Raw genomic sequence first — 22,736 nt, 5'->3', positions numbered from 1 at the left:
CTGAGTAGGTGAGGGTTACGCTTGGCAACATGCCAAATCACCGACACTCCAGTCCTGTTATGCTGCCAAGTGTTAGCAGAGCAGATGAGAGGACGGAATGAATGCTGGCTCAACATTTGGAATAGAGCTGTGGATTGTGCGCTAGATCCCCGCCAGCGTAATGCGGTCCGGGGCCTTAACTGGGGACTAGAAATGTGTCCGATGCAACCGTGAAAGATTGGAAATTGATGATTTCCCAGTGAATTGGGAACATTCAAAATCACAAATGTTAATAATTTATTGAGATCCTGATTTTTTTTAAGTAACTTATATTTCTCGCTACAATAATCCTTCACCAACAGCACGGTATGTGTGTTTTTTTTAAAACTGGAATTCAACATCGCTTATAGAAATAGGCACGAAAATAGGCATTCAACAAAATATGTACTGATAATTGTAATGACAATTTCGATGACATCACAAGACAATACATGATCAATTGTCCTTAAATTTTTGGTTTTTGTTGAGCTTTGAGGTTGGTTTAAAAAATTTTGAATTTAACTGCAACAAATAAAGCTCTCTGTGTGTGTGTGTGTGTGTGTCTATGTGTATGTGTGTTTGTGTGTGTGCATGCGTGCGTTATGCATGCATGCGTGGGTGTGGGTGTGTATTTTTTGTGTGTGTGTTATTGTATTAAGTTTGAATTAGTGCAACAATGAATTGAAACTGTAAATATCTAGATTGGCACTTCCATTCAAAATCAGCTTTAATGTGAATCCACACGTCCCTATTGGGGATATAGAAAAATTTGTTTAGTATATATCAAAATAATTATGTGAAAATTGAGCTTGTAAAGCCTTTTGTAATTTTTTTAGGCTGAAACGGCTTTCAAACAGCTGATATTTTTTTAACATCCTAGAATGAACATCAAGATACATTTGATTTTAAATTGTATCAAACAAGAATGTTTATTTTCAATCAAATACATAGTCAAATTATGTTAAAAGCTACTCCTTAAAATTTATTCTAATGATTATGAAATCAACGAAGCAAAATACTACAATTTTTAATGAGACGATTTTAAATATATTTTTAAGAGTATAATGTGGGAAGAAAACTAATTTCGTAAGGTATAAGCAAATTAATTGGTTCAGTTTTATTTATTACTAATGTCTACAACATAAATTTTATTAATGCACTCAAGATCTCTGTCCACAACAATCAGTCTTACGCTGGTCATTGAAACATTAACACTTGCCACTGGAGCGTGGCTCGACAGTGGCTCGCTCTGCTGTCCGCCTCTGTCCGCTTCCTTCGCACACTCACCCGCACCGCGCCGCAGTGCAGTCCTCGACTATCGCTCGCCGCACCCGACTGACTGCCGGGCCTTCACTCGCAGGTATCGCCTCCCGATTGGTCCGGTTCGCTCAGCAAGGGCCACTTGCCCTCTTCACCTCTCGCTGATCGCACGGGTGTCGCCAGTATCACTCCCCGAGGGGGAGACACTCTCCGCTGTTCCGCTCTTCGCTCTTCGCTCCGAACTCTCGCGGAGGCCGGCGTCGCTGCTTTTATACTCTTGGCAATCTTTCTGGAACTGACTGGGAGGGGAGGGGGGTTTAAAGTGTCACGTCACGTTGGGCCGACCTGAGGCCTGAAAAGTCCAGAAAGTCCTTCTCGCTGCACACCGCCGATCGTCTTCCACCTAGCTCACGACTCGTTCCAAAAACAACCGAAGAAAGAAATTTGGCAATTGTGGTGGCAAGCGAAGTAGGAAACGCAAACAACAGCTCAGAATATTATTTTAAGAATAAAAAATTTCAACCTGTCTCTATTAAAATGAACAGAATTAAAATCAGAGCTAATAAAATTTTACATAAGCACCTTAATAAAACAAAGTCATAAAAAATTTTTAAATCATGCTACCAACCTTGGAAGAAAATTACTAGGTGACTGGTAACAAATGGCGGTCATATTTATAAAGCAAAATTATATATTTTATGCTTTGGGATGTAGTAATTAATGGGAGGTTGTATTGTTACCAGGTAAGTACAGATTATTCATTCACTGAAATCTCCAGTCACGTGTGTTATTTTCCTGCAGTTGCATACTGTCACCACTGTGATATGGTTGCCATGTGGCAGAGAGCATTTAAACTCTACACCAAGTTCCCAGAGACAGTCCGGTTTCCATTCCACATCATAGCTTAATCTGACATTGCTTCAATGTTTATGACTAAATTGAGTCATAAATAACATCAGATGTACAAATTGATTTTAATTTCACAATGTTATTGAATGTACACAGGAAGATACGATCTGTAATTTTTACATTCATTTATATTGAAAGTTTTACTTTTAATAATGTTTGCTTGGTGAGTAATTTTTACTACAGAATACATGCTGCTCTTCAGTGACTTTCTTGGAAGACCAAAATGTGGACAAAATCGACTTGTTAATTTATTTGTTTGCATTCCTTAAAGTCTCAAAAATAATCAAGTAATCCTTGGCATTTTATCATTTTTTGGCATAGTTGTGCTGTGCTTAAGTTGTTTCTTGTATTTGGATGTATGTTGTCAATTTAATTGTTTGAGCACTGGCTAAGTGTGAGGTGTTGGTGACGTGTTGCTGTGACGGTATTCCCCCACCCGAGACCTCCAGCGCCTTGTAGAACTGCGTGTGTATACTGCTCGTCGCCGCGGGAATGTTTGCAGGTCTGGAGGTCGTGCGTTGAGGACAGTGTTCCCAGTCTGTGTGTCAAGTGTTTCACCGGATGATGTCCTGCCCGAAGCCTGACCCTACGTGCGGGTCGTTACCACAACGCCGAAATACCATAACGCCGAAATACCATAACGCCGAATGTAAAATTTGACCACAACGCCAAAATACCATAACGCCGAATATCAAAATTGACCACAACGCCGACAGCTAGAAAACTGCTGTGTACCGCAATGCCGAAATAACAACTGAATGAATTTGTGTGTGTTTCTTAAATGTACCTTAACGCTGAAATACCATAATCAAACCTAACCTTACCTAACCTAACCTAACCTAGCGTAATATAACCTAACTTAACCTAGCCTATCCTAGCCTAGTCTAACCTAACCTAGTCTAACCTAACCTAGTCTAACCTAACCTAACCTTTGTGGCAGTCCTGCAATGACATTTTTCGGCGTTAGTGTATTTCGGCGTTGTGGTACAAAGCAGTTTTCTAGCTGTCGGCGTTGTGGTAAATTTGGCATTTCGGCGTTGTGGTGCGTCCCCCTCTGTGCTAGACACCCTGCAGTCGTGCGACGGGGGAGGAGGGATTGCATGATGTGTCTTTAGTGTCGGTGTGCTCATGGATGTGCCCAGTATACCCTCCCCCAGCACTCTCTCGCACTTCCACCCCCACCCCCGCTAGTGTCGGAGAGCCGTCCGTGCTCCGTGTCTGTGGCTTCCTCCCCGTGGTCGCAACCAGCATGCTCGCTCCCCGCTCCTCGCCCCGTCGTCTCCCCCGGGTCCCCGGAACAACCTCCAGATCAAACTAACCAAAGTTACCACAGTTTGACAGCCACTTTTACAAAAAAATCCAGCTCAGCCAAAGCACTTTGCAGTTTATTTTCGGTCCTCATGTATGAAAAAAAAACTAGCTTAAATTTTGTTTGAAGCTCACTGTTTTTTTTCTTCGACGTGACAGTTGGTAGTGTCATTATTGAAAAACTCACTTCACTCATTTTCTCAACCTGCTCATGTCGCTCTGAATCCTTGCATTACAGATGCTCTGTATTAGGATGATAGTTTTCCCCACTGGGGTCAGTCAAGAGAGATCCTTTAAATCATGGTTTTTCAGTAAATATGTGATATGAAATTGGCTTTCTCAGTAAAATGTTAGGTGGTTAAAGGATTAAAAATAACAAAAGCTAACCATTTTTACTATCAAGGTAACTGTCCCAAATGCAACTTTTTAGAGATAAAGTACAGTTTGAAACTGTTTCATTATTGGTATAATGTTGTGTATGGTAATACGTATTAAAGTCTATTCTAGCATATCAGAATTGTTTGACTTAAATTTATTTTTTTTATTTTTTTATTTTTTTTTATTTAATATGATGCAGTATTCAAAATATTCCAAACCAAACTTTATGTACTGAAGTGAAGTTGCTCTGAGTCCCATTTATTAATACTTCCTAACATTTTATTTATATTCATAATACATGTTTATTTCTTTAGTACAAAATTCGGAAAAATTGAAGGTATTGTTGCTGTATGTCTGTACACAAGGGCAGGCAGAATAATTTGAGTGATATGTTACCTTCATGAGAAATTAGTTGTTATTCATGGCCCAAGTTTTTAAAGAATATCATTGAGAATTTATGTAGTGTCTTTGTTCAGCAATCAACTACTTTGTTTTCCAGATAAAAGTAGCTCTCATGAATGTGGTGACACTTGGAAATAGGTTGCCTATTTAGTATTTTTTAAAATGGCAAAATTTAGTCAGTGCTAGCTATAATTTCCATTTTATTTACAACTGGTTGCCTCGTAAAGTACAGGTGCTAGGTAAGTTCAACTGTAAATTAAAACCTTTTGCTTTGCATGTTTCTGTTGTGATCCACGGTGCATTAACGTCCCCTCGCAAAAAAAAAATATCCGCAAGTCAATCGTTTTACCTGTAGTAACCAAGCCTTAAGACGTTGCAGATCTTTGAGTTGCTATTCTGGTCACCGAATTACGTTTGCAATAAGTCTACTTTTCAATCATTTATGTCTCCTGTTCCAGTTAAGAAATTTCAATGCCGATTAGCTTTTGATGAATTATATCCCAAAAAAAAAAACACTGGTTTAATGTTGAACTATTGTACAATGATGTCATATTTTACATTCCAAATCTTAACCTCTTTCTAAATATGGAACAGCTATTTACTACTCATACTTTTGTTTAATTAGTGTATTTTTCCTCGTAGAATAATTTTTCTCAACTGCTCTTATTGCTAGATATATTTGTATTTTGCCCTAAAACCACACTTCTCCGCCGGTAGCTTTTCCTATCGATAATCTTATGTGAAGAAAAATTTGTACTAGGTTGTCGAAATAATCTCCGATATCCAAAAAGCCTTGCTTGCAGTGGGCTGCTGAGGAACCAGACATGTTTTATGCATGATGATAATTTTTTTTCTTCTGACTGGAACAAAGTATTTCGAGGTTGTGTTGGAATGAGCTGATGATTCAAGAGTATTCTTGTTTCGTGAGTGTGTGTACTAAAACTTACTTGTTTCTTGGTTTTTGCGCTGGTGGTATTGTGTGCTTTTTCTAGGATAATTCATGTTATTTTTAACACTTGAGGTGTCTGTCTCTGAATTTGTACTTTTTTTTTTCTTCAGAGAGTTATAGCAGGTTAAAATTTTGTTTGCACAAGTAAAGTTTTTGCACTGTATTTTTTAATTATTTTTTTTATGTTAGGCTGTTTAATTAAAAGAAGGCTTTCAACACTTTGGAGATAAGCAGATAAAATAAAACCTCTAAATTATAATTTGTGTGGATTTATCAGTGAGTAAAAATGTATTTTTTTTTTTCTGCTTGCTATGTCCTTGGTCTTTGTTTACATAATTAAATTTTATAGGGTGCTATGCTTTAAATGTATTTTTTAGAAATGTTTTAATTTAATCCAAAACAAAGTACGTCCATGTAAAAACCATGCGTATTTTGTATTTTGTCAGAGGTGAGACAGCTGTAATTGTTTGTGCTACACAGGATGTGAATGGATAATGTGCAACAATTTTGACAGAAGTTAGTTATAAACTAGTTACCAAAATTTTTTTTATCATTTATATTTTCTTGCTTTTATAAACTTCAACATTGATTCAAGTCATCCTTTATTATTTTTATTGACCAAACCTCAAAATTAATGTATGCATAAAAATAAAATATTAATGCAGTGATACTGTGATAGTTATTATTACAACTTACATGCTTCTGTATTTATTCTTATTACAACTTACATCAAGCAAAGTTAAACCTTTACAGGAGCCGCCATTTGGGTTATTCCATTTCTAGAGACGTTTTTAAGAGCCTTAGTCGTAATGCTGAGTATTTGAAATGCAGGTTTTTATTTATTTTCGGGAAACATTTGAGTGTATTTAGAATGCCTTGAACTAAGTACATTACCATTTACAAGATATTTTATATGTCACAAACATTAGATTCAAGCCCTTCAACATAACTATAAAAAAATAGATTTCCACGCGGCTGGTTCTTAAAATCTTGTTATTAATCTAAGACATTACTGAAGGGCTTTCCATGAAAATTTTTAACTTAAAACATTTGGGTATCAGAATAGAAATTTGTACCATAACAGGAAAATGTAAATGTCATCTTGCCTTAAGGAGGTACCTCCCATTTCAGGTCAAGATTTTATATTTACAGTAATTACAGATAAACTTGTAGACTTTTTCAATTGTTCAACTTTCACGTACTTTTGCATAATTAGCTGCCAAAGTTACATTTTTAACGTTTTTGGGTCGTACAAATAAGGAGAATTTAATTTATTGAAAAAATGAAACTTTTTAGGTTTAACTGCAATGCGGGGCCACCAAAACGTCAACTTGGCATCCAGAGAATGTATCTTGAAACCACACGGCATTCCAGCATTAGTATTATTTGCTTACTAAACGCCAGTGTTCGGAACTGAAGTCAAAGTGAATGTATCAGTATTGAGCTACAGCATGAATGACATCTGTCAAAATTGTGAGTCATTTTTTCCTTTCCATCCAGTGAAAGATAAGTGTAGCGTGCGTGTACGTGCAGACTGTGGGTGAAGCCTGTGTGAGTCAGTCAAAATCTATTCTTTGTTTTCGAAGTAAGTTGGGTATTTTCTTGAAAAAAAATAATTCAAACATTTTAATGCTGTTTTTAAAATCACTGCGTACTGCAAGACTTCCATATCTGATATTCAGCACACCAAAGCGTATCTCATTAAAAGAAATGTGTGATGGCAAAACAACAAGTTAAAATGATCTTCCATAAGCTCTAATTTTTGACATGCTTTCATTAGCTTCACTTGTAACAAACTATGTAATCAAATCTTAAAAGTTGATTTCTACCTACTTATAATTTTTGTATCGATTTGAAACTTTGCGAGTACATACAATTCTGATGAAAATACAATAATTTCATGACTATAATCTGTTGATAGGGGGGGAGGGTCATAGGGGCAAAAACCATTACTTTCGTGCTATGTGCAATAACCATGCTTTTAGTGTATCCATGAGGCCAGGGTGTGGTGGGAAATCTGCCCGGGGTTCGACTGCCCCCTCCTCCCCCCCCCCAAAGTCAATCCCCAATATTTAAAAATTTCAAAAATCAATTATCTTTCGATATGGAATGTTTTTGATCCAAGAGGCCGGGACATGGTGTAAAATTTTCCTGGGTTACGATAGCTTCCCCCCTCTACCTTAAGGGTAGGTCATTTGACTCCAATTTTTTTTAAAGTAAGGAAAATTGAAGTAATTTTATTTTGGCGTGCTTCCGAGGTCTTCAGGCACCATCATACCCAAAATTTTCGGGACTTTTGAAATTGATCTTGTGGTGCATTTTGAGGAATTTATAAAAAAAATTTAATTCAATATGAACTAACAAGTAAAAAATAAAAGTATATTTTAAAAAACTAAAAAACAATGAACTTAAAATTAGTAATGGGTTGCTGGATATCGTTTGTCGTAAATTTTCGTACTAATTTCAGGATACAGTCATTACGAAAATGAAAGAAGAGAGCAAGCACCCCATGCTTTTAGTTATACAGAGTTGCTGTGCATTATTGGGCTATTGGACAAAAAATTTAATTTTAAATTTAATTTTTTTTTTAATTTTTAGTTCAGTCAACACTACAAGTATTTTTTTTTAAACCATAAGTTTATTCAATATAATTTTATTAGAAATAAGTTTTGTGTAAGTAAAAATTTTGTAATGCAAAATTTTTATAGCTGCACCAGAAGCTACTAAATACACTCAAATTTTGAAAGGTCATAGTTTCTTGCAAACTGAATATTTTGAGATGTAATTCCTGAGAAGTTGTATGCAATGTGGGAAAAAGATTTTGCCAGAAATAGCAAACTCATTAAGCTGTGAACGATATAATAGCTTTCACCCATGTTGTTATTAACTTTAAAAGCAACATACCATGCTTGAAACTCTAGCAAGCACTTTTTTTCGATAGCTAAAGCCCCACACTCCCGCAAGGAGGCTAAACTCGTTAGGGTTTTGTGCAATGGTAGATAAATGTGGTTCATATTCGACAGACAATAAGCTAAGACTCAAGCAGCTTATAGTTCACGAAAATCAGGAGGTCTTTCCATTCATTACTGTATCACTCACACCAGAAATGTATCTTTTACGAGACAGCATCCAATGGTCCAACTGACAATACATACCCAGTCTTTATAGTGATGTGTATCTGACGGACTGAACACTAGCTCACCCACACTCTTCGTGTACCGAGGGACACTTTGTTGCCCCGTTCTGTTCCTAGAGCGGTCGTAAGCAGGGGTTGCCAACCTTTACATCCGACGGGGCGATCAGTAATGAATTTGAAAGTCATGTGGTCGGTCCTGTTACAGTATTTTAAAAAAAGGCAGGTTTTAAGACTTATATTTTGCATGCTTTTTATGTGTTACATTTATTGTTTGGTCACTATTTATTTACTGTTTGTGTGTTTGTTTTCACTAAACGTTTGTCAACGCCATTTGTTCCCACTATAGTGGCAAGCCTGGAATGGTCGCTGGGCCACAGGTTGGCTACCCTTGGTGTACGGACAGCCGGCTTTTTTTTTTACTTTGGCAGTTATCTGAGAGCTTGTTGTGTCTCTTGAGCTGTCTTCACTCTTCCTTGTGTTAACTTGTGTTTTTTTTTTTCTCTCTCTTCCTTCCACCTTAATGGACTCTTTCCCGTCCCCCTTTCTCTTTTCTGTTCTCAAACCATTTGTTCTAGTACGACAAGCAAAGCAATTTGTACAAGAACACGCTTGGCTACATGAACATCGGATTCACCAGCATGTTTATGGTCGAGTGTGTCATGAAGATCGTGGCTTTCGGAGTGCGGGTAAGATGGTGACACCGCGCGACGTGCCATTGGCAGTGCTTGTTCGCAGAGCTCTCTCTCTCTCTCTCTCTCTCTCTCTCTCTCTCTCTCTCTCTCTGGTCTGTGTATGAACATTATAGTAATTCAGTTTTTCCTTTCTACAATGGTTTTGTTTCATCCCTGAAACATGTAAAATACCTAATGTTCGCAGGCTTTCACGGCCTTTGTCTGAAGTAGCTTGGCTTCTGGGTTGTAGCCGTGTCCTTGGCGAATAATTCACCAGACGTTTCGGTCGACATTGCAGTCGCCATCATCAGGGAGCATCATCAGGTAACTGCTCCCTGATGATGGCGACTGCAATGTCGACCGAAAAGTTGGTGAATTATTTGCCATGGACACAGCTACAACCCAGAAGCCAAGCTACTTCATGTAAAATACATTTTTTAATTTACTGTAAGTTCAAAATTTCACTTACAAGTTATGTTTTTTTTTTTTTTTTTTAAGAATAACAATGATTATTTTTTCCCCACAAATTATTCCTTTAAAATTTGCAAACTTAATGGTTGGTGGATTTAAAAACAGATAAGTCTGATATCTTAGATACATGAAGGGATTAGATTTATTTCATTGTTGACTTGTTTGTGACTGTGACCACAGTGAGGTAATACAGTTCATGTGATAAGTATCATTGGGCTGGGTGGTCCACGCGCGCTCTCACGGAGATGTTTCGCCTCGAACTCTGTCTCAGCAATGTTAATGGCACTAAGTGAATACAGGGACAAATAATTTTTGCTGCAGTGAATACTCCATCGTTGTGAGTCGATGATGTGTTTCATAAGACTTCCACAATGTTTCTTAAAACATAGCTTTGATTTTTAAGAAAATTTGCCAACAAATGTGTGCAGAATATAGCCAAACTTTAACCATTTGGTTTCATGTCGTTCGTCAAATCACATTTGTTTTCACAAACTTTAGGCTAGAGATAGTTAGGATGGTTCCAATCCTAACACCAAAATTGTGATTTTAGCAGTCAGCTTATGCTATAAAGGTTTTTTTTTCCACTTAATTAAAATTACATATATCCATTATTTTTGGATAAAATTACATTTTTCTGTTTATGACAACAGTTGATAAGAATATTTAACTTTTGTTGTGTAAAAAAAAAAATTAGTCATTAATATTACAGATATTTGGGATTATTATAAACTGTTACTTAGTCATTACTAATTTTGGACAACCAATATTATTTTTATCATGCCCAATAGATATTTATTTTCTATATTTTATATTTGTGACATGCCCACCGACAGAAATGGAACTTTAATGTTGAAAATGAAACTTTGTTTCGACGATGCAGTGTGTGATGCCGAGAAAAACTGGATCTGGGAAAGTATGTTTTTCCTTCCCTCGGGGACTTTGTTTCGAAACCCACCCAGACCTCCTCCTTGCCCCAGTCGTCGGCGACGTGTGTACAGTGTTGTGTCGCGGCACGCCCGCTCGCCAGCACGCCTGCACGCCTGCACGCCCGAGCATGATTGTCCGGCACCAGCACACGCTTATGCATGCTCACCCGTGTCGCTTGCGCGCGCCCGTGTCCGCCTCGGAGGGCGTCAGCGCTGTGCGTTGTCCCACGTCCTGTCTCGCGTTCGCTTCGACGGTCACCAATCACCATAGCACACAGTTTCAACTCACGCATCTCACATTTCTAATTTTACAACTTTAACATGACAGCATAAGTGAATGAATCATTACTGATGTGAAAACGTCACCATCTCTGGTAAGTAACTTTTGATCTACCTATCACAAATTTGTCATCACTGCGGCATGCGATAGATGCGTGTGGGCACCGCGCATAATGTCACTTCACGAGCTGATGCACACAGAAACGAGCTGTCTGAAGCCTTGCGTGTTGAGAACAACGGAGAACGCTCGGTATCCATGACCATAGCAAATACCACGTGTGCCAGGCAGAGGTTTTGTTCAAATTTGTGTCCGAAAAATGTCCAAGAGCGCAGATATTGAAAAGATAAAAAATGACAAGCTGCTAAACCATTACAGTTAGAAAAATTTATTTCTAAAATTCAATTGTAAGTGTCATTAATTTTGGACAGCAATAAAATGACACATTAGTTTATGTGCACAAATGAAATGTTCAGCTTGGAATTAAAAAACATTTCTTTTTTCCAGGATGAATTGCTGTAGTGTGTGTACGTTCAGTCAAATTTTTTTGTACTGAAAATCCTGTTCATTTTTAGTAGTGTATTTAATTTGGTGCTAATTTTTTTGTAGTGAAGCTATGTGACCATTATTAGTTAGTAATGGTTATTTTTAATGGAATGTGACATCTATATATTTTTTTCTAGTTATCGTGAGTTTTGTGCTGTCCTGTGTGAAATCATTTTCAGTGTCTTGTATAGGTCGCTGGTAGTTACCTTCTGGCTGCGTTTGCTATTGGTGGACAGTGGGTGTTAGCGTGATTCTTACATCACAAGTTTCATGACTATTGCTTGCCTGTTGTGTAGTGTGTAGTGAGACTGCTAGCTCAAGAGGACTTTGTTTACGTATGTATAGTCATAAAAATGCATCGAGAAAACACTTTTGTACATTTTTTTTATTGTTCACATCTTAAGTTTAATGTTTGCACAAATTAGTCGCTCATGCATTTATTTACTTATTCAATCATATTTTTTCAGTGTCTGTATTAATGCATTCCTTCAGTCAGGCTGGGCAAAACACTGCTCTGGTAAACAAAGGCCTCTTGAACTACTACGTTTTGACGAAAGCAACGCCTCTTGAGACTGGTATGTTGAAATACACTCTGTAAGGCTGGTGCGTAACGTCACCTTGCGGTTGGGAACCCAAAAATGTCTCATTCAATCTTCATCTTAGCAGACACTACACACACTTATCAGAAACCACATGCATGTGTATGAACATTCATTGTAATGCAGCAAGGCTACTCTTCATTCAAAATTTGCACTTTTTTTACTTTTGGGAACTATATATTTTGACCACTTTAAAACATCTGTTTAATTAATTATAATATTTCTATCATTATAAAATAATAGTAATATTCATACCGCAATAAATATATGATAATGGTTAAAAATAGTACATGTAGGTACAAGTTAAATATAACATAAGATATTAAAAAATTTTAGGAGCTAAATAAGCACCAAAAAGCTGGTTGCAGCAAAAGCGATTGAATGTCTTTCAGCTTTGGAAATTTGTAAAATCATCATTTTGAGTATTCTTATTGGCATGTGTTTATGTGCTCACAGAATCATGTTATTACGTTATTAGTTCTCCCCTCACTACTCATTCTGGAGAAATAACAGGCTGCTCTGTTTGAGGATATTTCTTGATGGCTTACGAAAGATGAAATAATTTCCATTAGTTTAACAAGCCATTGTTTTGTAACCGTTTGGTTTGTAAAATTTACACAGTTTATCTGGTAAGTGAATTAAGTAAATAGCTTTCTAAGAGTTTTCTGGGAGTGAAGTATCCGCATAAGTGGAAGTTATAATTTATTTTTTGAATTCTGGCACAGCTGCGTGGTCCGTGAGACTGAGACATTTTTGTGGTCGACCCACAGGGGCGCCAGCCTCCTGCCGAACCGGGGCGTGGCGATCCGACCGTCCTTTCCTCTGGGTTTCTCTGTTCTGTCGTAGTTCGACGAAGCCCCGCCTCTGCTCCTCGATATCCTCCATATCATGAACTTGCTGTTCACGCTGTGCTTCTTTATCGAATGCCAGCTGAAACTGATCGCGTTCGGATGCAAGGTGAAGCGTCGACTCTCTGCTTCCTCGTTACCGCACTGCTCGCTGGGACGGGGTCGGGGAACTGTCGGGTTCGGGGCAGTGATGAATTCTAGGAGATCTCGTCAGAACTGATCTCGGCCATTCCACGGATCCAGCCCGTCGGTCCACACGCTAAGGTTCACGGCCCGGATTGACTCTAGAGAGGGAAGGTACAAGTACTGGGATGTTTCGAAATTACGGGAAAACAAGTAGCCCATTGAATCTGTAATTAATCTGTCTTCGAGAACAAGTTCAACCTGGAGTAAACATGCCAACGGCACGTATCTGTAACGTGCTAAAACCTCACTAAGACAAACGCTAGCAACAGGAATGTCCTAAGATTCAATTTCTGTTACTTAAATGTTAAAGCAATATTTAACTGGGCACAAATATCCGTGTCGGGTTGTTTTGGATCCCTGGGTCGGTGAAAATTTTCATTTAGGACTATCGGCCAAAAACATTTTCGAAACTATTGGTGCAGGAGTGGCTCTGCAGAACTGTTAAATGTAGACTCTAACATAAACTTATGTCGAAAAAACTTTCAACCAATTTGGTATTGTTTAAAGTGGATAGGTAAAACTATTTTTGATAACTGATCTTTTTTTAATGCAGAATAATTGATTCTTTGTATCAATTTTTTGGTTCCAGCTTATTGAGAATGGGCTTGGTGAGAGGAAATTAATTGTCGTGAACAGTTTCACTGGTTGTTTGTCTGGAACGTCCATCACACTTCCCAAGAGCTGAAGTCTAAATTTAGGTTTGCCTGAGAGAGTGCCCCAAATTCCTTGGTAGGAGAATGGCCCACAAGATATGCAATACTATAATTCAGTTTTTTTTTTTCTTTTTTTTTTTCTTTTCAGAAATTCCTTTTTTTCCTTACACTTAGTTTGGCTTAACACCAAACTTAGTAAAAAAAAAAAAGGGGGGGGGGGACTTGAAAATGGTGTTTAAAACTGTCTGTCCGTTTTTGGATGAGAGGGACTTTAGATTTTTCTGATCTCAGGCGAACAAACAGAAGCTCCCAGACGGCATGGCCTGTGATTTATCGTTGGGTGTTGTTCTCTCCTGCCATCAGCATTTCGGTCAGTGCCTGGTGTAGTGGCGACGCACCGCACTCACATCCTGTAGGACCCAAGTCCTAGTTTTTTTCTTTTCTTTTATGTTTTTTCAGAACTCCCCTCAGGTGAATGGTGGGATGTTACAGTGCCATGGGCCGGCCAGTTTCTTTCCTCCGTGCCCGTGAAATGTGTCGTGTTTTCCTATTTTACCTCAACAATCTCACTGTCAACTATGAGGTGAAGCTCATTTGAAATTAAGATAATCTCCCCAATCACACTGCGCTAGCTGTCCTTGTTGCAGTAGGTATGCCATTTCCGGTTCCTTGTCGCAGACGGTGAAGCTGTGCGCTCGTTCAAGATTGGCCACTTCTAAGTCCATCTCATCCCAAATTGTTCGCTGAATCAAATGTTCATTGGGGTTTTTTCCATTCAGCGTGTTGTTTTCAATAATCAAACAAATGAAAGAAGAGAATTTCTAAAATCCTGAAAAGATATGCTACTTTCAAGCAATAGTTAGAGACAAGATTTTATGTTTTCATTTATAATCCAATTTTAATTTTTAAACAGAGTATTTCGGTATTATTGTTTTTATTTTTATAAAAGCTGTTTTTTACTACTCACCCGCCAAAATAGTGGTAAAATTTGTATTCTGCATTTTTACGATAAAATAATTTGTAATAAGTTGGTCTAAAACAGATACATTATAGAAAAATAAAAATAAAGTAGCAAGAATTTTTGGTTTAAAAGTGATTCAATAAGAGAACTACAAGTAATTTAATGTAATTTTCTGATCCCTGACCTTTGGTTCCAATTTTTTGTACGGAAATAACGTTCCTCGAATTTCAAAAATCAAAAGATTTTTCTTTTTATCTTTTGAATTAAGTTTTGGTTAAATCCTACTTAAATCCATGATACAACTTGTATTTTGGTGCTGTATAGTATAGTGTATTAACTTGTATTTTGGTGCTATGCTGTGCTTTGTCATGCTTTACGGTTTTATCACAATTTACCATATAATCTGGTCCCTAGCAATAGTTCACGTACATATGTATATTATTATTTGAAACCAACTCATACGGAAGTAAACCGTACTAAAGCGTAAATTTTCAAGAGATCTTAAATTATAGTAATTCAAATAATTGAAATTGAGGATTTGGCCAATCCTAATAAAATTCATAAAATAGATGTTTACCTATAGATTCTCAACGAAGACTAGACTGACTATGTGCTCCAGAACCAATAATATGGTTTTCCTTCCTGGTGACATTTCTTGCACTTAGTGATTGGACATCTTTAACACCTTTGGTACCAGCATCACAATCTTAAACATTTTTTTTTTTTCTGAAAAGATCCTGAATTCATCACTGCCAGGTCACTAACAGTTCCCCTTCTCTGATTCAATGGTATGTTCTTGTCCGAAAATTGATACATTCTTGCTTTGCTCTGTTAAAAAACTGTGACAAGTATTTTACATAAGTTACCTTTCCATTTTGAATCACATGAATTTACGCACTTTTGCAACTAAAAAGCATTAGAATTATTAAGTGTTTGCTGAAATATATTTTCTCTTTATTTATTCTCAGAATATTTGTATGTCTTTTGAATAGCTGCAAATATTAAGTATGGTTATGATGATGCGCTTAGTAAACCTATTTGACGGCAGAATGATTGTTACAGCCAAAGTTATGAGCTGCAGGCTGGTCTTAATTTCACTGAAGTAAACTTCTTATGAACATGATACACTTATTTTGTGATGAGTTATACCAACACACTGGAAAATTGCCCAAAATAAATTTGTTGTAATTGTATAGTAAATGAAATAAAAAAAATTGTCAGCCAAAATCTTTCAATGCACCGCATTCAAATTCGAGAAAACAGTTCACACCAGTATCATTGGCTCTGGGGTCATAAATTATTCATACAAAGCTTCTCAACAAATATTTTATTCACTATTGTCTACAGTTATTATGTAACACCTCAACTAAAATAGAGGAAAGGTGGGTTGCTGCGGACACATAAGCATTATTGCATACATATCAAAATGTACTAAATATATTTAGCCAAATTATTGGTTAAACATTGTCTTCAAACATTACATATGCACATGTTTCCAATTAAAGAGCATACAATGTCCCAATGTTCGTTAGTTTTTATTAAAAGGATGCTCAGTTTTTTTACACTGTAACGATATATGTCGGGCGGCCCTCGGCACGTTATTTCTTCATCAAGAACAAGTTACAGTCATCTGGTTCAACTCCAGTACATTCCTCACATGTCCAGCCCTTACACCTCTACCACTGAATCCAGTTTTCTTCAATTCAAAATGATTCACAGCAGATTACGCACATTATTAAATTTGTTGATGAAGATTTTCGTCATGTCACTTGTTTCTAGCACTACTTCCACTCAGACTCCCTCACGTTCAGTAACCTTTTACGAGATTTTCTTCGTAGCAGAACTTTGGCTCTGTCGTGTCATCACCAACGCTTCCTTACAGGGGCTTGAAGGAGGATATTTCACTTTGCCGATCTTTTCTTGTTCGTGATGTTCTTCTCCTGTTGCTTGCTTCTGGAAAGAGTGACGTTTTCAAAACCATTTCCACATGCTTTGATTTTGAGGGTTGGTAATCTCGTTGAATATGAGAATTTTTTATTTTGAGTAATATCACACGATCTGTGGAAGTTTCGGGCATTGGCATTTTTGGTTCTGTTACCTGAGGACAGTTGCAACTGCAACAATGTTGTTGCAGTTGCAGTATCAGCAGAAACATTGCATGCAGCTGTTGTATTTGCAACCTTATGTGTATCAAACCTAGTAGCTTCGGGAAATTTCTGTTAGAAGTAATGAAACAACATCTAGGTTTAGAAAAAAAAATACTAGGGTTCAAAGAAAGTCAAAACTTTCTACATGCACTTGAAACCACTTCCACAATTTCATTTTCTGTGATTATGAGACCAGCATTTTTTCGCATTCAGCCTGAGCATTTTTGTATGGATTCATAAACCTTCTGTCCATTGGCTGAAGTCTATGTGCAGTGTGTGGAGGAGTGCTTGTCATGTGGACGTTGTTTTTCAAGCATAAAATATCGCAGTAAGGTCTTTGTGGCTAGGAACTGACTACCCGTCTGAAAAGAGTAAGACAGGGTTCTGTGATGTAGGCAGAGTATACTTAAAATGTTTTTACCATATTATAAATGATTCAGGACTCATCCAACCATTGAGCTGATCTGCGACAATAGCTCCATCAGGTTCTTCTATCAACAGTCTGTCATCTATGCTATGGCTTGAGTTTACATTCGAATCCTTTTTTTTTTATCAGAAAATAGAACTGTTTGGAATATTAAAATGCTCTCCTGCAACTCTTGCGCTCTTTTTATCTCTCAATACATGTGGTCCACAGCTATTTTCATGGTGACTTCACTCCACAAACCACTATGGGTGGATCTTCCTTCGAATTTTGGCTTAACTGTAAGCTGTAAAATACGATCCCATTATAATAATAAATACTTTCAGTTTCTAGACTTAGGGTCATTATTTTTTAATGTTTAGTGATGTGTCAGTGGTTACCTACGTTGCACTATCTCAATCAAATAAACATAATAAAATATTAGTTGCCAGTGTACACATCCCTGCATGATATGTTTAAAAAAAAAATTGTAAACAGGACATCAGTCACGTTATCCAATTAGCAAGTACACTTACCGACAACCAGTACTGCGAGTTGCTTCCAGATATTAAATTCATCCTAAAAATTCTTGTATTTATAATATTAGTTAAACTAACATACAACGTCCACATACTTCAATGAATATAACTTAACACACAGCGATAATTTTTTATTTTTTATTATTATAACTTGACTCTATGTAAGTTTTTGGACATACGCCATTTCTAAGAACTTTTTCTGTTGAAGAAAAACTAAAAAACTAAAAAATGAAAAATAAATAAATAAATAATACAAAAAGACAAACACAAAATTAAGCAAAAAATTGCTGTTGTCAACAAGGATATAAACACCGCAAAATATTCCGTAACACGAATATAGTCAACAAACAAAGAAAAACAAAGAAAAATGTACTAAGAGAACGAAGGAAAAAAAAACCCACAAATGATGTCGACACAGAAATATTGAACCCAAAAAATTCAGCACAACGGTTGAAACGAAACAAAAACACGACAAAACGAAAAGACGAAACAAACACAATAGTTTTCCAAAACAGAATAGAACGATAAAAACCCCCACAAATGATGACAACACAAAAATATTTAACCCAAAATAATTCAGCACAACAGTTGAAACAAGACAAAAACACAACAAAACGAAAAGACGAAACGAACACAATACTTACACCAACAACCACTGACTTAGATCCTTAATCTAAAATATTTACCATGATTTAGAAATCAAATATCTTGTTGCAAATTCACACCCATGCCTCATCGGGACTCGAACCCAGAACCTCTCGTACTGTTAGCCGGAAGTCAGCGTACTCCTGGAAACGGAGGGAGTTCAGGTGACAAGTGGACAGCGCTGACAGAGTGTGTCTAGGGCCACCTTTTGTCTGCAGCTCCTTACCTTTCCCCTACATATCTGAAATACGGGACATGTCTCTAAATTATTTCTTATGTTTGAGAATAAATAGAGATATTAATTGCAATTACATACAAGATATTATACACAACGTCAATAAAAGAATGCCTCATATTCAATAGTATATAATAACAGTTTAATTTAGACTACGTATTTACAACAAATCATACATCAAATCCAAGGTAAACTAACCTAGTTTTTCTTACAAATGTTCAATATGTGAACCTTTAGTTATATGGCACACATCCAACCTATAGTCCGATTATTCCCACACTTTGGTTCACACGTCCGTAGTAATGGAAGCAATAGCCTCTTCAATTATGTGTCTCAACTCTGGCAAATCATTAGGTAGCGGCGGAACGTAGACACGATCTTTTATAAAGCCCCAAAAGAAAAAAAAATTGCATGGCGTTATGTCAGGTGAACGTGGAGGCCAGCGAAAAGGAGCTCTGTCGTCTCGACATTACGACCAATCCAACGTTAGGGACTTGGACGTTCAACCATTCACGAACAAAGAGATTCCAATGGGGAGGGGCTACATCCTGTTGCCAAATAAAGTTTACAGGTTCACCCTCTGCTAATTGGGGAAAGAGCCCTTCTTTCAACATAGGTGGCACTGCAAGAGAGAAAACAAGAAAGCAGTACTCGCACATCCACTTATCTATAACTGTTTGAGCTACTCTTTAGTCCTGACCTTGAACCAAAACCCTACAATGCCCACAGTTAATACTATTAAAATTTATAACTGGGATATTCCTTTATTGGCTTATGTATAATATGACAGACAGTCGAGAAGGCACTTGTGGAGAAGCAAAATCAAAATAAAAAAATTTTATTAAGTTGATATTGGTGTTTACATGTCCTATATCCTTTCATTTTGAGTATGCTTCAGTGAAAAGGACTATATGTAACGTGATGCGAAATATATAATATTATCATAGCACACAATGAGTGGATTTTCTGATGTGGAACATTTAGATTAACAGTTTTTATAATCCTAATATTGTATAAATTAGGAATTTTTTTCTTATAGTTACATTCAAAAATTGTATCATATCTATAAGTTCAGTAAAATTCCTAAACGAGCTAGTATTTGTAAATGTACCTACAGATTGTGTTGTGTGGAAAGTATCTGCAGGTGAAGCAGGTAACGAAGGTATTTGTGTTAATGAGTTAATTTAACCACTCGAGCAGTCCCGCTTTGAGAGATACCGGTAAGTCGCTTTGTCCCAGCATCCCACTTGTATCACATCCCAGCACTGGAGCAAGTCACGTGACACGCTCGCCGTCAGCTCGGCCAATCAGCTCTTCAGTCGTAGCACGTCTCGGCCTGCTGCTGCTGCCGCTCACACACTGCATCGCACTTCTGTTCGAAACACAAGTGCCATCCATAGACATCCTTGTGCTTCGGCAATGGAGGTGCTTGTTTCTTTAAAGTCGCTTCAATTAACAACGTTAAATTTAACGTCAGGTAGATGACGGAATTTCTGAGTGCTAAGATGGATGCAGTTGTGTGAACTACCTTGTTCTCTTACCTTAATCATTACTGCCACATATCAGTTCTAAAGCAGATCACAATAAAACATGTACATATTAAAACTATATATGTGTTCACATTTCTCAGCTCATATACACGAATGAAAATACCTGCATGTGCATCATATGTTTCCGCTGATGTGTTAAAACGATCTCATCATTTAAACCTAGGCATTGTCAGAAACAAAGTTTCATTAAAAATGAAATATAATTCCAAGCGATTGGTGACATCAATTTTTATTGGTACATAAATATTCTAACAGGCAGCACAATATTTGCATGTTTTCTCACAGATGTAGTTGTGTTGGTTCTTGCATGATGGTTTCGTTGTAAGTTTTCTCACGCGAAGGTAAAAGTGGCTTGTGGTCGCGCCGTGCTCGGGGAGAGGACACCACGAGCTGACACGAGCAATGTTTCTGGCACGGCTTGCGGCAGCAGCGTCTGAGCGATGGGACCCCGCGCGAGCCGTTCACTTGCAAATGCTGGGAGGAAGCACGGGTGCGTGCCGTGGCGTGTCCCCTTGACTTCGTGTCAGGGTTTGCAAGGCGCGGGGCACCTCGTCAGGTTCTGATGGTCTCCTGGCTCCAGAAACTTTGCACCGTCGTTCTGCCCGTGGTGGGGAGAACACGGATGGACACGGCCACCCCCGCTCGCGACGTGACCACGGCCCCCTTCTCGGCCGTCTGACCGACACGTCGTGCAAAGAGTTCACCGTGCTCTGCGCTTGTTTGCAGAACTTCTTCAAAGACCCGTGGAACACCTTCGACTTCATCACGGTCATCGGGAGCATCATAGATGCTCTGGTCATAGAGCTAGGGGTGAGTGTGAGGAGTCTCCTGGCGCTCTTGCTATTGGCTGCTTGCTGTGTCATCGCAAGCCACGTGGCTGCCACATGTGGCTCTCTCAGACTGTCCCCAGCTGCGTGATGTCACCGTTACAGATCCTCAAGTGTTGTAGCATGAACCATTGTGTGATTTTGTGGCTAACATCTGAGCTTATTATACTCGACCTCAATTTCCTCGGCTTCTAGCAACCATTGTACTTTATTTTTTTGACATTTAAAGATTTGTCGCAAGTGATGACTTATTTCATTTAATCTGTTTCTTGTTGCTTTTTCGGTTTTTTTTTCCCCTTCTTTCATGGTGTGAGCTCCGGAAATGTTTCCTTGTAGTGCCACGTGATTTGGAATGACACAATAAACTGCAGTAGCAACTCTTTTCCCCTGCCCGGGCGGACAGTGCTGCGGAGGCAGGTCTTCTCCGCGGTGTTCCCCCGGCCCTGAAGGACCGCGCGCCAAGTGTTCCGTGGCCTCTGCAGCACTGTCCTGGCCACAGCTTGTGCTGCGAGCTTTGCCGAGCGCTCCGGCCGCCGGAGGAAGATGATCGCGACCACGTTGGAGAAGTCACCACCCGCCTGGTTGTGGCGCTGAGAGACGCAGTCCCAACTCCTTCCCCGTCCAGGAACTGTCTGCCTTTCCATCATCTTTTCCTGATGCCAGCTAGTGGGGGAAAAATATCTGTCTTACGAGAATCACACTTCCAACACTTCAAAGCAGATCAATTGAAACAAAACCGACATGCTAAAAAGTCTCCATCTTCATTGTAATGCAAAGTAGTGGGTAGAGCTCAATAATTAAATTATTTATTGATTCATACACACATATTTACTAGATATATTTAGGGCAGTAGTACATGTATCCTCAGTTATAAATCATTTGTATTTGAAAATTATTTTCATAAACGATTACAATACTTTCTTTTAAAGTTTCCACTGCAATGACTCTTAATGTAACATTTTAAGGATATACCTACATACAGTTGGCGACAGTGTGGACGGCCATTTAAACAGGGCCGATATGGCAGGATTTCAGTGAGTGAGAAAATTAAGACAAAATTTTCGTAGTAATACTCAGCGTGTATGCCATACAGCAAATACAAACAAACCTAACATTAAATAAATGTCTGACCATGAGTACAGATAACTAGAGTTCTCAGGAACTAGAAAAAAAATGTTTTAGTGTTTTATAAATAAAATAATTTAAAAACAATTGAGAATATTTCTGGACATTCTTTCAGAATAGTGTTTTATAAATAGTACATTATCTTCCTAAAAGGTAATTAGATGCTCCTAATGTCGGTGGTTATGGATACATGTTTCTTTGGACAAAGATCACATTTCATTAAAGAGAGGTTCATTTTGCAAGAGGATTCACTATACTATAAAGAGGTGATACTTCAAGACAGCCGTGCATTCGGAGATGCATGAATGAAGGTGATAGGAAAACAAAAGTAGCGAGTTTGCACGTAGCTCTCAGCGTTACAATCCTGGTGGTGGTGATTTCTGCGACAGCAGGTGATTGCGCCGTGCTGCCAGTGTCTGGCGCAGTAAATGTCGCCAGCAAGTAACATGATTAGTTCTAGCATACGCCACAGCAGCTGCTAGGATATGGCTCTAGAGTAAGCCGTGCTACGAGATGTTTCTGTGTAACCGTTGTGTAGCAGGAACTCGGTGTGAGTAGCATCTGAACACTCTGCTGGTGGCAACGTGTCTGGGTCTGCCGGGAACAAACCATGGAGTTCTACTCATGAAGTAATCGGGGAAATCGTTGCACGTGTTGACGTACCACCGTGAGTGTAAACGGCAAGCTCTTACCCGACTGACGTTTCGAGTTAGGTGTCTCCTCCTCCCGTCCCTGGCTATGCAGTTGGACTAATTTCCTTTGGAGCA

At 38.2% G+C, this 22,736-nt stretch overlaps 1 protein-coding gene across 1 annotated transcript in view; it reads left to right on the top strand.

Moving 5' to 3' along the window:
- Window positions 1-22,736, top strand: part of LOC134531463 (voltage-dependent calcium channel type A subunit alpha-1) — a 362,182-nt gene that overhangs the window by 251,929 nt on the left and 87,517 nt on the right. The window contains exons 25-26 of the mRNA XM_063367179.1: window positions 8,936-9,046; window positions 20,744-20,827. Of these exons, the coding sequence (XP_063223249.1) occupies window positions 8,936-9,046; window positions 20,744-20,827 (195 nt within the window). The remainder of the gene's footprint in view (window positions 1-8,935; window positions 9,047-20,743; window positions 20,828-22,736) is intronic.

Source organism: Bacillus rossius, chromosome 1, assembly GCF_032445375.1.
Source record: "Bacillus rossius redtenbacheri isolate Brsri chromosome 1, Brsri_v3, whole genome shotgun sequence".
In the NCBI taxonomy this organism is placed as follows: Eukaryota; Metazoa; Arthropoda; class Insecta; order Phasmatodea; family Bacillidae; genus Bacillus; species Bacillus rossius.
The sequence above is the reverse complement of the archived record's forward strand: the minus strand, read 5'-3'. Positions and strand labels throughout refer to the sequence as shown.